The following is a 14,364-nucleotide window of genomic DNA, read 5'->3' as shown; positions in this document are numbered from 1 at the left end:
ACCTCATCGCTCTCTACAACTCCCTGAAAGGAGGTTGTAGCGAGGTGGGGGTCGGTCTCTTCTCCCAAGTAACAAGCGATAGGACGAGAGGAAATGGCCTCAAGTTGCACCAGGGGAGGTTTAGATTGGACATGAGGAAAAATTTCTTTACTGAAAGAGTGGTTAAACATTGGAACAGGCTGCCCAGGGAAGTGGTGGAGTCCCCATCCCTGGAGGTATTTAAAAGACATGTAGATGAGGCGCTTAGGGACATGGTTTGGTGGGCAGGGGGGTGTTGGGTTGACGGTTGGACTTGATGTTCTTAGAGGTCTTTTCCAACCTTAATGACTCTATGGTTCTATGATTTCCTCCTGCCTGGAGCAGCTATTATCCATCCCTTCTGGAAAAGCGCAGCAGGCCAGAAAGACGCAACCCAAAGGCCCCCACAGCTGGATCACACTGCATTAAGGACTCGCCCTCCCATCCAAGTCAATGGGACTTGTTTAATTAAGACAACGTGGCACAAATCCAGGGCATACATATCACAGCAGTTTGAATTCATCCTGTCTGGAGGCCACCAGTGAGCAGTACCGGGGAAAAAATGTCCTCCATCAGATCGATTCATTAATTCAAGTAGCGAATGCCTGTTAGCGGGTCTGTGTACATCACACAGAACGTCCAGTGCTAACGATAAATGTGTTTAAAACTAGAGTAGTGTATAAAATAATACCTGTGAAAACAATTTCCAATTCTGACAGGATTTTTTTTTTTAATTTTTTGATTTAGAAAACGTCACTTATTTTTCCAGCATAAGGAAAAGCCTTTATGAAGACTTTCTGAGGGATAATGCTTCATGAAAGTATCATTTTTGCAATTATTTCTCTTACCATGCTCAAAATCCTAACATTAAAGACATTACTTGATCTTCTTATACACATGAAAAGGCTGATAAATGTATGAAGAAATCATCCAGTTAGGTCATTATGAAAGGAGTTTGCTAAATTTTTTGAGCAATGGAATTACAACATTTCTTATCTTTAATGGAAGTAGAGCACGGGGAGTAATTGACCATCAGTTGTCCTATGAGAGCTCTTTAGCAGTCGCTTTGGGGCAAAAAGCATAATAAAGAAAATATTCTAAAAATCTTGGAGTCAGGCAGCTTAAAGCTCTTTTCAATTTCTCTCTCTTGTCTTAAAATGTAACGAAGGTACAGACAAACCTATTCGTTTTATAAACCTATTCGTTTACCTCCTGCTCTCTACTTACTTTACACTGTCCATCATAGGTTTGTAAGATCAAACAGCAAAAAACCCTCCAGGTCCCAGTTTCCCAGGTCTGGGCAAGCAAGATGTGGAGCGAGGCAGACTTAGAAGGGACTCTAACAAATCAAAACCCTTTACAAACTTGCCTGTGTTCCTAACGATGAGGGAATGCGCTACAGAAGAGGATTGAGAAAAGCATCTCCCACAGGCCCAGCTATGCTTCCCGAAACTCTCTTCAGCCCAGGTAGTTCCCAGCCGCACTGTTAAATCAGATCACTCTCTTCTTGTTCTAGCTCACGTACCCCGGCAAGATTAGGCTAAGGGCCATCATCTCGCCTATAGACGGCAAGCGCCAGGAAAATTTGATTTGAGATTAATCTACCCCTGAAGCGTGACCTGTTTTTCTCATCATCTCAGCTTACACCATTACTGCAAAAAAGGTACTTGTGGTCACTGAATGACGCACTAGGACTCAGCTTGAACACTGTTAGTGAGCTTGGTGATTTACTTGGAGAATGTCACGAGCTGACGAGACGCTTCAGAAAGATGCAGTTTCTTTATCATATATAGTCCTCGTCTATACCATCTGTTCAGTTCTTCATAGCTACAGACAGTTGCCATAGTTAAGGCAGCATTTACAAACATTATTTATTCGATAAATTGTTCCTAATCCTAAAACAGAGGAAATAACAGGTACCTCAAATACCTGTTAGGATACCTTGGTCAATTAATCTACGGTGCTAATAGCGTGTCTGTTTTGGGAGGGTGAGGAGATCGGGACAGTTAGCTCGGAAAAGAAACCATCATCCAGCCAGTTTGCAGCACGTTGTTCACTGCGCATCCAGCACACGTTGTTTACAGCTCCGAAATCACGGCAGGCAGCTGCCTCCACGGCCTCGCCCAAACCAGGGAGGGAAGAACCGGCCATCGGTCAGCCCCTGCGACATCACCACGTTCCCCGGCACGTTTTGGAAGAGCAGACAAGCTTCACGTCAGCGGAAATAACAGGGCCCTTTCTACAGTCGGTTTGCCTGCCAGCGCAAGGTGGATTTCCCCAATTGCAACGTACCTTCCAAACTTTTGATTTAAATGAGTTCAGAAGCCTGCAGTAAAGTTATCTGCAAATTTCTGGCCAACAAATAACCATGAAAAGCAATTCTACAGATCAAGTCTTTGAGAAATTATCTTCTTGGTTACTGCTCACCAAATCCAACTCAAACATATGATGTGGTATTTCTACGCTTTGAAAAATTTCTGAAACAATTCACTAAAGCACACTAGGAATTCCTAAAAGATTTCACTCAACAACAGTGAGAGTTCCTGTATCACACAATGAGTATAAAATGACTTCAATTTGTTATTTACTTTTATTTTACTTACCATTGAATGCTATGTAAACCTCAGTTTGATGGATTTCTCAGGCTTGGCTGTTTGGAATCACTGCCTAACATCAGATCTATCTCATAAAATTTCACCAAATAACTTTTAGAAGAGAGAAGGGAAAATAGCATCATACCTGAGACTGTGCGTTAATATTGGCTCCTTCCTTAACCAGAACTTTGACAACTTCAGCTTGTCCTGCTAAGGATGCAATGTGCAGGGCTGTATTCCCTTTCTGTTATAGGGAGGGAAAAAAATGAAAGACGTTACCCTTCTTTAGGAATGATTTCAGCCAGCAGTTCTTGATAACGTTCATTTTTCGTGTACAGTTTTACCTCACAGTTCCATGACGTTCCGTAAACATCACGGGATAGAACTGGTAGTAGCAGCCATGGAGATTTCTTGAGCGGTTGTCTAACATCCTAACGTAACTTTTGAGTGAAATTATGGAATGTGATTGGGGCATGGGACAAACTTCTAGGCAAAGTTTAGTACGGGCTAACAGGTTTTTTTTGTTCAGGTCCAGAGATCACGCCTCGTAGAAGGGAGCTGAAACCTAGGAGTCCTAGAACCCAAGCTGTGAATTTAAAATGAGATTTCCCAGTACAGAAGGGAGCTGAAACCTAGGAGTCCTAGAATTCAAGCTGTGAATCACATTTAAAATGAGATTTCCCAGTACGAGACCCAAAAGGAAGACCTGACTGTTAAGTAACAGAAAGCAACCTTTTAAACGCAGAAGATAAACCTTTTTTCCTCTTCTCTAATTGGCATAAAATTAAAATGCGTTATTTTTGAAAGGTGTCAATTTTAAGTTAAGAGATGCACTGCACAATAAAAATAATCTCTCACAAGACAGCAGCAGTGCAGTAGACCACTGCTTTTGTAAGAGCCTTGTATTTTTTCCAGGCCAATCTCTCATCTGGAGAACAATATTCAAATGGCTTTAATAAACAGACAAGGTTCGTAAAACCAGAACAAAACCCCAAAGTGCTGTCTAGAACCTGGTGGTTCTACCAACAGCTTCACCGAGGGGTGACTTAAAGATGCTTTTGAAGGAGGGAACTTCTGTTTTTCCATCAATGATGGAAATCACAAGTTCAGCAAGGAGCGCTCTGAGCTGAGGACCACGCGTTAACCCTGATGGAGATCCTGTGCGTCAGGTACCATAAAAAAATAAGAGAGCCGCAGGGACACAGTGGTGGCAACCGAATGCAACGGCTGAGCACAGCCAGCCAACCTAGACGCTAGGAGTCAAACGTTACATCGTTCAAGCCAACAAATCCGGCCCATCACAAGGAATTTACCACCCGTAGCCAAATAACATACTGATTGAATGTTTTGGACACACGCGTGTGCCTGCCTGTGGAAAGGCTGAAGGCGAAACGAATCATCACACAGGTGTTTTTTCCATTGAGCCCTTCAGCGAAAAGGCTCCGGATATGATACAGCCCATTACCAATTTTCACAGATTTGAAAAAATCTACTCTTTTGAGCTATATTCACTCTCTCTATAATGGGGACCAGTCATTGGAAATAATGAAAAATTTGGCATTGCTAAAACCTTTTAACGCTTCCCCTGTAAACAGACTGTACAAATAATAACCTTTCCCTCTTCATTTACTACCGATGAGCTGCAGCAAAGAATGCAGACTCGCAGGCCGTAATAGAAATAACATTTTAAATATCAGTGAGGTATTTATATTATTACGTACTTGAATCATTTTTTTTCTCAATTTCTCCCATGTATTTGACTTTTCCTTTTTGTGAATAAACTTACAGACATGCATGAATTACCTTAGTGGCAGAATCCACAGCCGACCCTCTTTCCAATAATTCTTGTACCAGTCCCACATGGCCTTCTTTTGCCGCCAGGTGCAGAGCATTGAGTCCATTCTGTAAGCACAAGGGCCATATCAATTACAAATATCAGCTCTGGAGATACACATTCCTACCTTACCCCTGTAGAAGAAGAAGATTAGTAGCTGGAATACTATTACATCTCTTAGCTGACTGTCTACATAAGTCAGATATTTTGGACTTGGCTAGTTAAGCCAAGGCACTGTGTGACAAACTTCTCCAATAACTTTTTTCTCATAGCAACAAAGACATCAAAACAAACCATGTTTTGCAAGGACCCATAAGAGATTCCTTCCTTTCTGATAGTTTCGCGTTTCCCCAGGCTACTACCTTGGGTATCTCCATGGAGCCCATTATTTCAAGATTTGAGTGCATATCTGCCTTCTCTTTACTGTAACTTTATTTAGCCCCACGGAGGTATTACCAACATAGAGAAATCGCAGGACTTAGCCAAATTTACAGAGGATGTGTCTATTCAATCAGGATTATTCCAGGCTGACGTAGCTCTCCTGAACCCTGGACTCTCCTCCCCTCCTCTGGGATAACTGGTATCGAACGGAAAGCCAAAAGCACAAGTAGACCAAAATGGTTGTCGATTACAAGTGGCTTGCAAGTTATATTGATCCTTGACTCAGTACCTCTGCTGGTTTCTGATGAGCAAGTCTTCACTAAACTTTGAGGTTTTGTAATCTCATTCAAAAAGGAAATTAATGAAATAAGAGCTAGGATTTTCAAAAAAAGCAACCTAAGAAAGTTAGCGTCTAAACCCTTTTCACGTTAAATAGGAGTAGGATACTTTATCTCGTACAAATTCCAGCCACGGAAACCGGGTCTTCCTCTTCCGACTATCCCTATTCCACCCAAGGGAAAAAAATAAAATGACAGTCTATTGTAACTGAATTGCCAACCTATTTTTCACAATCCTATGGTATTTTTCATGGTATGTCAGGCAGGTGACAGCAACAGATACTCCCATTGCCCTCAAGCATTCTCCTGTTTTCCATATTGCAAGCATCACAAGCGATACCCAGATATTTGAGTAACTTGCAGCAAGTTTAGCACTATGTAATTTTTATCACTCTACTTGTCTCAAAGCAGCCCGTAGTCATTTAAATTGCGAAATAAACAAGCAGCTTTCTGGTCTTTTATTCGTCCCTCCACAGAGGCAGTTCAAGCTTGTAATTCCCAGTAGGATTTTAAAGCACTTAGCACTTCACAGGAGGCATTTAATGGGAGTGGGTCCAATGGCTGCAGACGCAGCAATCCAAATGCATTTCTGAAGTAACTCCGTTCAATTCTACATTCACGTAAGCAGCACGGGCAGATTTTGTGGTCAAATTCAGAAGCGCAACTATGAGAAAAGCCAAGGAACTGAAGGAAGGCTACATTCACAAGCTGCCAAAAGAAGAAGAATACCCTTACACAGCCTGGTAGTTAGGAAATGTTAATGAGAAATGTGGTTTCAAATCCCATTATGCGGGTAAAGCAGCAGCAACCAGATCTTCCTTATTCCAGAGGAACGCTCTTACTGCTGAGCTGCAGAGCCCAGGGACGGCAGTAGTGCCATGCCCTGGATCAAGCGTAAATTCTTAGCCAAAATTACGTGGTTGAGGTTGACCATAATCATCAAGATGAGGAACACTGTACACGTCAGTGTATTTTTTGCAGGCTGAAAACATTTCAGAAAGCTCTGATCTTCCTTGTTTTTTTTTAATCTCAGCTGAGTACTCAATAACCATAATTACTACCTACAGCGGCTGAAAGCTTTGAAATAGTATTTTGTGGGGAAACACAGTGTTCTTCTCATTGTTTGAGAACAAAGACCTGTTCTCGTATCTAATCGCACAGATTCAGTCATCAACACTTTCCATGAGAGTATGAATGGTACCTTTGACTCGTTACAGTTGTACAAAGCTGATGTATCGCTATGGCATGTTATTAACCTTTTTCACTCTTTGCGAGCAGACTGAAGTCCACAAACAGCACTGAAACTGCAATTTTGCATGGCCCGCACGAATTATGCACCCGCGCACACGCCTCAATGCAAAAAGTTGAGGGCAAGCTTCTTTTTAGTTTACCACGTGCCAAAACAGGAGAAAGCAAGGCTCGTCCCAGTGCTTAATCAGTAGCAATCTCTTAAAATACCTGTACTCGTACCTCTAAGACACATATTTAATGATACCACATTAAGCAGCTGAAAGCTAATATTGTTGCAAAGATTATGTGAGTTTCTTTGCAACATATTGAATCGTAGAATGGTTTGGGCTGGAAGGGACCTCTGAAGGTCATCTAGTCCAACCCCCCTGCCGTGGGCAGCGACACCTTCAACTAGATCAGGTTGCTCAGAGGCTTTAAAACATAGCAAAATGAATACGTGAGGTCCAGTAAAAAGGTTACAGAAAGAAATTATAGCCTAAATACAGTTCCTACTGTACATATTCAAATTCTGTAATTCCTTAAATAAAGTAAGCCGGGGCAAGCAGCAGCAGAAGCAAGCACGGCACTCTAAATGCTGAGGGCCAGCGTGACTGAAGCCTTAAAGCGAGCTTTGTTCCTCCATAATCAGAACCAATGCCGTAATTATTTCCCAACCCACATGGCTGATCCCTGCTACTCATGACGACGGAAGCTCAGATTTAATCAGTGCAACTCCTCCATTCCTGTCAACTGGATTCTTGTATTTCAGAACAACAAAGGTTTCTGACACCTCCCTTTCTCTCTCCCATGCCTACCAAAAAGTTGGGGGAGCGGGGGAGATGAAATTAGTTGTCTGCTAAGCAAAACCGTACAGCATAGGGACTGCTCCTCCCCACGTATACCATACGTATACCATAACTACCTTTCTTTTAGAGGCTCTTTTGTAATTCTCTCATTAAAAAACATAATACTAAGCCTTCCAAGCTTGGTTCTTCAAGTGTTTCCCTGTGGAGCCCGATCCCCTCGGTTCTTTTTCTTCTCTACCACTGAGCTATAGGCATCAACATTTTGTATCCCGTAGAGTGCTACAAACGTGCACACATACCACTGCTGCTCACAGCACTTACTACAGTGTCACCCTACGTATTTTCACCACACCGGAAAAGCCCACAGATTTCTCGTACATCACAGAAATCACCAACCTTCCTAAGCCAAGTGAAAGTCAGTCACTTTTTTCCCCGTAAGACAGGCACTAAGTCGTACTGCTGTTGTCTGAAAATCACCCAAGGAAGTCCACGCTACTTCTGCCCTCGTATTCAGTCGCCTCATGGAGTGATCCTCATGGAATGGAAGTTCTTCAGCCGCTGCCCAGTTCGGCGTCAGTCCTGCTGTGCCATTTGCTCCTTCTGGGACGTCACCCAGATCGCTGATAACATCCAACAGCAATAATGGCTTATACTAGTCCTGCCTAACCCTGTTACGCCAAAGCAAAGCGACCCCACGGAAAGGCAACTTCTTGGCAGAGCATCAGATCAACCTATAGTTCAAAGAACATTTTAAATCAGCGGAGTCAGCCCTGCTACCAGAAGTGCTTCCCCTTCTCCTGTCCTCTCCTCCGCTCATTTCTATCCCCTTTCTGCAGATCAGGTCCCCCGGTCGTTCGGTGTGAGGCTGCGCACACGCTTCTGCCGGCGCAGGAGAGAGCACGGCGTGGAAGCACGACCACCAAGCCAGGGCAAGGCCAGGATCGCTTCTTCTGTAGCGGTATCGACTTATTAAAAAGACAAAATACAGCCCCAGCAGTTGTCTAGCATTACTGCAGCTTTCACTGGCGAACTGCACACCAAAGCTGCAACACGGGCACAGTGCGAGCTTTTACACCCTCCCCTCTGAGCTCAGCTGCGACAGGTATAGACGATAACCTGGTAGTCCTAGAAAGCTGTACTCACCTTCTGCTGCTGAGACTTAGCGAGAAGTACAAGGACCATAAAAATGTTTAGATGGGGGAAAGGAGGTGTTTGAAGGAAGTGGGGAAAAATTCTTTATACGGGTGAACATTTGCTTGTGTTACTTCAGTATATAATGGTCTTGGCACTAAAGAAAACAGCCTTTCTTAAATGTAATGATTCTTACTTCCCTGAAGTTTACTTCCGTTTGAAGGTATTCATTAAGTACTTACTGTCTTTAAGAACATCAGGAAGCAAGAACGTAGGTCAACAAAATTAACCCTCTTCTTTCCCTTACGCTAAGAGTCTGACCCCTTATAACCCCCATCGACTCCGATGGAAGTTGGGATGCAACACTTTCCAGGAAGATCTGCCAACATTTGAGTTTCTAATTACTCTTGCCTTTGCCACACAAGGTTAGAAAGGCATTTAAGCAACTCGCAGAAAAAAACATCACGAAAGTCAACAACCATAAACCAATACAAAACTTGATTTTTTTTAATGTTTCGACATTCTCTTGAAGCACGAAATGCAATGCACTTTTACCAAGTTCCTTCCACTGATGCTGTGTTCACAGGCTTACGCGTATTCTAACAGGCCAATAGCAAAGTGTAATGACACAATGAAAATCAAAGAGCTGTTGTGACTAACTCTGCATGGTGGTGCTAACTCCTTTACATGTTTTGCCAGAGTTAAGAAGGCATCTGCACTCACCAGTAGAGGCTGAGACTAAAAAGCAATATCATAGTCTTTGTTAAAGTCAAATACTTTCCTCCATCTCTTTAACAGATGTCAGTCTAAGGTTGCTGCAAATTCTCTCCTCTGAGTAAATCTCTTGGAGAAGTGAAACGTGCGTGTGGTCAACCTCTTTTCAAGAAGGATTTGGGAAAGGGCACATCAGAGAGCTGGGCACGGCCTTCTCAAGTCCGAAGGTTTGTTGACGTTTTTTTCCCCAAAAATATCACACAGAAATAAAGTGGACGGTTGAAAAAAAGAAAAATCATTTCAGATTACGAAAATCCTCCCTTTCTGTTGCTTTATAGCCTACGAATTCATGAAAATGAATTAACCTACTGAGTGACATCGACATGTGATACTGTCGACCTCATTATGACTACAGCGCTACTTCAATCTATAGTTAGCACTACTGGGAGTGCTAGCTGCTTTCCATTTGGGCTAAATGAGGGAGTAATTAATAGCTGGTGCTCTGTCTCGCTGTAACTGAAGCCATAAAGACACCAATCAAATTATAAAGAAGCCAACAAAATGAGAGCAAAAGCCGAACAGACCTAAGTTTGAAAGAGCCTTGGAGGTGGAGGCCCCCCAAAACTACCTAATATTTGAATCCTGTTCTGTTCAAGGTATCAGACTTCACACACGTTCCTTGTGAATACAGAAGGCTTCTTCAAAACAAATGCCAAAATCCATCAATTTTTTCCTTCCAAGAAAGTAACTCTATCACCGTGAAAACTGACAAGCCTCCAAAGACGAGATGGGGAAACGTTACTTGGTGTTGCCTTTTGGATTACCAATTCTGTGTCAAAACACAGCGGACAGCTGACGAACCCTTGGACTTGGTCAGATTTTTGGGACAACTGCTGCTAGAACTACGGGCTGCACAAATGCATACTGTAAAATTACAGTTCATTTTGCTAGTCAACATTTTGAACGTTGCTTCAGAAGCAAGTGGTTTTCTCTTGCTACACGTCCTAAAATGGCCACATTTGCAACGTAAGGAAAATAGCTTTAAAGGAATCGAGGGAGTTCCAACTGCTATCAGTTTTTCATCCTATAAAATACCAGTAATTAGATTTTTTTAAAGGGACGGTTTTTAAAACGGGAATTTTGTCCCCTGACATTTCTAACTCTCTCCAGAAATAAAGAAATAGAAATGATTTATGACTGTCAGAGTAGATGATGGTGCTTGAATTCAGATTAAAGTAAGCAATTCCATAATAATTTAACTTGATCTGAAGGTAGCATTCAACAAAGCATAATTAAGTAAGAACTAATTATTAACGATATAACTATATTAATAACTGTAATTAATCCCTGTGTTCAGTATATCCAGAAACATTAAATTCCATCAGATTTTGGAAACAGTTAAATTGGGGAACTACTTTGATTATCTATAAAGACAGATATCTGTGAAAACTTAGGATCCGAGAAACAAACGCTAAAACCGAAGAAAGCATCCTCCTGTGTCACCCCTGTTCAGAAAAGCTTACTCTTAACGCTGCGTGCCGCTTCCCGAGACGGGATCTAGTCTAAAAATAGCATTATACCGAGGGGAAAAAATCCCGCATAGACAAGGCTTCACTTTTGAAAGAGCATTCAGATCTCTCACTCTTAAAAATAAAGCAACCCCCTGTGTTTCGCACAGCGTGCGTTAGCTTTTCCCCCTAGGCAGCTGGAACACAACCGCGTAGACACCCCATCCAAACCCCTTGGAGGAGGAGGAATAACTCTAAGGCTGCAGTAGCAGCTGCCATGGCTTATTCGCTGTGCCCTAACCTCTAGAAGAGGAGTCTGCTCCCAATCCTAATAAAATTTACACTACACCGGTGACGCTTAATCAATCACTAAGACGCCGAGGGTCTCAGTTACGAAAAAGCCTTGTGAGCAATTTTAGACGGCACCAGAATCGGAGTTTGCAAGAAGCTGAAGGGCCTGTTCGTGCTCAATGGACGGTGAAGGCTAAGAAGTCAGGCTCGCTCGTCCTGACGATGTGGGATGCCCACCTCAGTTCATTCTCTGTACTTGGGAACTCCCACAGAGTAATCAATGTCTTCAGGGAAACAGATCAGCCACTGCACAGAGAGAAGTTTTCCCCGGCTAACGGGGCTGAGACAATCCAAATTAGAGATGAATTTTATTCATAGATCTGAAGGTTTTAGCATTTTTTTTGGTTTGTACTGTTTGTCAAGAGCTCCAAACACTTCATACAGTCTAGAAAATGCCTGAATTAACTCAACCCAGATGCCAGGTAAAATTATGTAATTAAATCATGCTAATATGGGATTTTGCTGTTTTGCACACTAGTCAACCACTTTTTTTACCCGAATAAGTGCAGGTGTAAGTCCAGCTTTGATCTTAACCACAGTGCAAACCCACGGGTTCTGAAAGTTGGTGGTGTTGCCACCTATCACCCAGGAACGCTTTACCTATTGCAAGCCGCTATGAAATTACGCAGCATCTGTTCTGAAGTTTGCGTTCATCTGGCTCCCATTTCACCTACGCAGCGCAAGAGGAGCTTGGCCAGCCAGCTGCGGATGGCAAGCACTTTCCAGAGAAGAGAAATCTGCAGCAGCCCTAGTCATATTCCCCTCTCAGCAAGCAAGAGAACGTGAACACTGGGAAAAAAACTTGTAACGGTTCCAAGCAATTATCATATTAACTGTGCTCCGTCCTGGGGGTGATCGTTTCGCTGATATTGGCGCTTATAATCAAGACATAAAATTTGCTGGATCTATTTCAATATAAGAACTTGAGTCTAGGTTTACTCTCTCCTAACTGGGGAACTCGAAGTTCGCCAGGTTGTGTCCCACATAAGTCGGCAAGTTTTCTCTTGACAGTCGGTCTTTTAATGGAAACTTTCTTCTAGACAGTAAGACAAGATTCTTTCTGTATGTTTTCAATAAGCAGCACATGGAAAGCCCCAGTTCTTATCCTGCTCATCATTAAATTCCTTGGCACAGACAACAGAACTGCGCTCACTTTCGTGTCCTAACTGCCATTTGACACATGCCTACTTTAATGGCCTGCAGCTTTTCTTCAGCAGGGAAGGTAATGTCTCAAAATATTTTAGATTATTTCATTTCTTATTCTTCCATCTACTCTTTTTCCAAAAATAAATAGTGGCCACAATTGTGGGGTTTTTAGTTAGTTTTGACATTATTCCAGTCTGAACGTCAGCATATAAGTATCAGAAAAGGAGCAAGGAATTTTATGGAGGTTTTCATGGTGGTATAGACAACATTTGGATAGTTTAAAGCTCCAGTTGAGGAAAACAGCCTTCTTCAGACCAGCACTTAGCTGCATACTGAAATTAAATTAATTAGGACTTAAAAGTAGTTTTAAAATCAAACACACAGCTAATTTTCCACAGAATTAAGGACTTGGAGATCTTGAGAATACCAAGAAACTTTTAAAATCTATCCCTCACACCCCAAATTCCTATGCCGGGCTGTCTCTCTGTGCCCCTGTGCCCTCGCCCCCAGGCAGCGCGACACAGCACAGCCGACGTGCTGCCTGCGCTCGGTCTCCCCGCCGCAGCAGCCCGGGCACCCCGCCCCGCCTGCCTGCAGGCTTCTCCTGCTCCCATGCGGTGCGCCGTGTCCCAGAGACGCAGCGTGCGCGTGTTTGTTTTCTCTGGGTGAAAGTTCCTGAAATAAGATGCGTTCCGTACCGCGGGCTACTAAAGAGGAGGGATTTTTTATTTTTTATTTTTTAAATTTGCCACCGGTAAGTTGTGCAGAATGTGGCTCACGGCCTGAGACAAGGCTTACGGGATCAAGGTTTGCTCGGATATACCGGGGGACTGTGAGGAGCAGCAGCAGCCCCAGCGCAGGCTTTCCCTGCCGGGTGAGGGGAGCGGTGCCTGCGCTGAACATCCCCTGAACGGCTCCCAGGTCCCACCTGAGAGAAAACCGGCTGCTTTACCCCCGAAAGGAGCCTGAGAGCCAACCAATACACACGCAGTGTGGATGACTGGGGAACCCGGGGGTGAAACTGGGGAGGCAGGTCATTTAACAGCATAGGCACACTCATTACGCTCCCAAACGTCGCCAAAGCACAGGAGTTTTTCCTTATAATTGCTCTGTGCAGGCATATGGGAGTATAACCAGGGGTGCCCCGCCAACGACACCTTTGATTAATAGTTGTTATTCACAGAACCCTTGCCCAAGACAGACAGCACAGTCAATGCCTGTCAGGGGCAGCATGTTCACAGTCGTCTCCTCTGCTCCCAAACTTTCCCTGAATACCTCCATCTTTTTACCCGGAACTCTTCCTCTTTACAGCTCTTCCACTGTTGGAGTCAAACAGAATAAACTGTGCTGCCCACAAGCGGAACCTGAGGCTGTAGTCTATGAAGGTGAACAGTCTTCGAAGTTTCTACTTAGATGGTGCACTGACATTTTAGCCCATCTCATGATGCATGAGCTACAAAACAGAGCTTATGTGACATTTCTATCGAATGATTTACTGATTTTAACGTTGTTTAAAAACAACCTTTAAGCGACTTTACTGTCAAAATTCATAGCCACTGTCCAGCTAGCGGTCATTTTGATTAAATCTGGCTAAGAGTTAGGGGAAAGTTGGACACCATACAGCCTGAGCGTTCAAGTCCCCCTTCAAAGAAAGGCAATTGATTTCACTCGAACGTCAAGACATTTTTCAGGACTGATGCAGACACTTACTTGCATATTCATTTTAAGTCACGGTTACAGTCCTATTAAATTTGATGGTACTAGTCACTTCAGTAAGCGTTGCAAATGTAGGTCCCTAGGCTGTGAAGCAAAAGTAATTGGATTTGTATGACAGACTTACAAAAGAGCCAAGCTAAAACATTCTATCACATTACAGTCATATCAATGGTGAAACTTTAACAGTGTGTTTTTACAGCAGTAATAACTTTCCTGAAAGGGGAGGTAGCATCCGAAGCAGAAAATTTAAGTACTTTTTAATAACAATATGTAAAACAATTTATGTCATAGGTAAGATTGACCAGTGATAAAAACATAGTGAAGTTTGCAGGTTTCTGAAACAAGGTGAAAAACCACGGCTACTCTCTAACCATCTGAGGGTTGCATCGCTAATGCAAGTGAGCTACAAGATTTTAATCTGCTTGGACACAACTTAGCTCGTCAACTAAAAATACCACCCACTGACTGTTTACTTACGGGCTGAGATCTCACAAAAATAACAAGGGAAACCTCAGACTTCCGCACCTCAGGTCACGGGGGATGAGGTGCTTCGCGTGGGATGGCTAAGGAAAAGCAACTGGCTGACCACACTGCGTT

The 14,364-nt window shown here is 43.1% G+C and overlaps 1 protein-coding gene across 1 annotated transcript in view; it reads right to left on the bottom strand.

The window, feature by feature from the left end:
• The window catches only part of ANK2 (ankyrin 2), a 371,191-nt gene that overhangs the window by 145,593 nt on the left and 211,234 nt on the right, over nt 1–14,364 (bottom strand). Inside the window, exons 4-5 of the mRNA XM_019472961.1 lie at nt 4,416–4,514; nt 2,758–2,856 (exon numbers count right to left, since the gene is read on the bottom strand). Of these exons, the coding sequence (XP_019328506.1) occupies nt 2,758–2,856; nt 4,416–4,514 (198 nt within the window). The remainder of the gene's footprint in view (nt 1–2,757; nt 2,857–4,415; nt 4,515–14,364) is intronic.

Source organism: Aptenodytes forsteri, unplaced genomic scaffold, assembly GCF_000699145.1.
Source record: "Aptenodytes forsteri isolate BGI_AS27 unplaced genomic scaffold, ASM69914v1 Scaffold326, whole genome shotgun sequence".
In the NCBI taxonomy this organism is placed as follows: Eukaryota; Metazoa; Chordata; class Aves; order Sphenisciformes; family Spheniscidae; genus Aptenodytes; species Aptenodytes forsteri.
The sequence above is the reverse complement of the archived record's forward strand: the minus strand, read 5'-3'. Positions and strand labels throughout refer to the sequence as shown.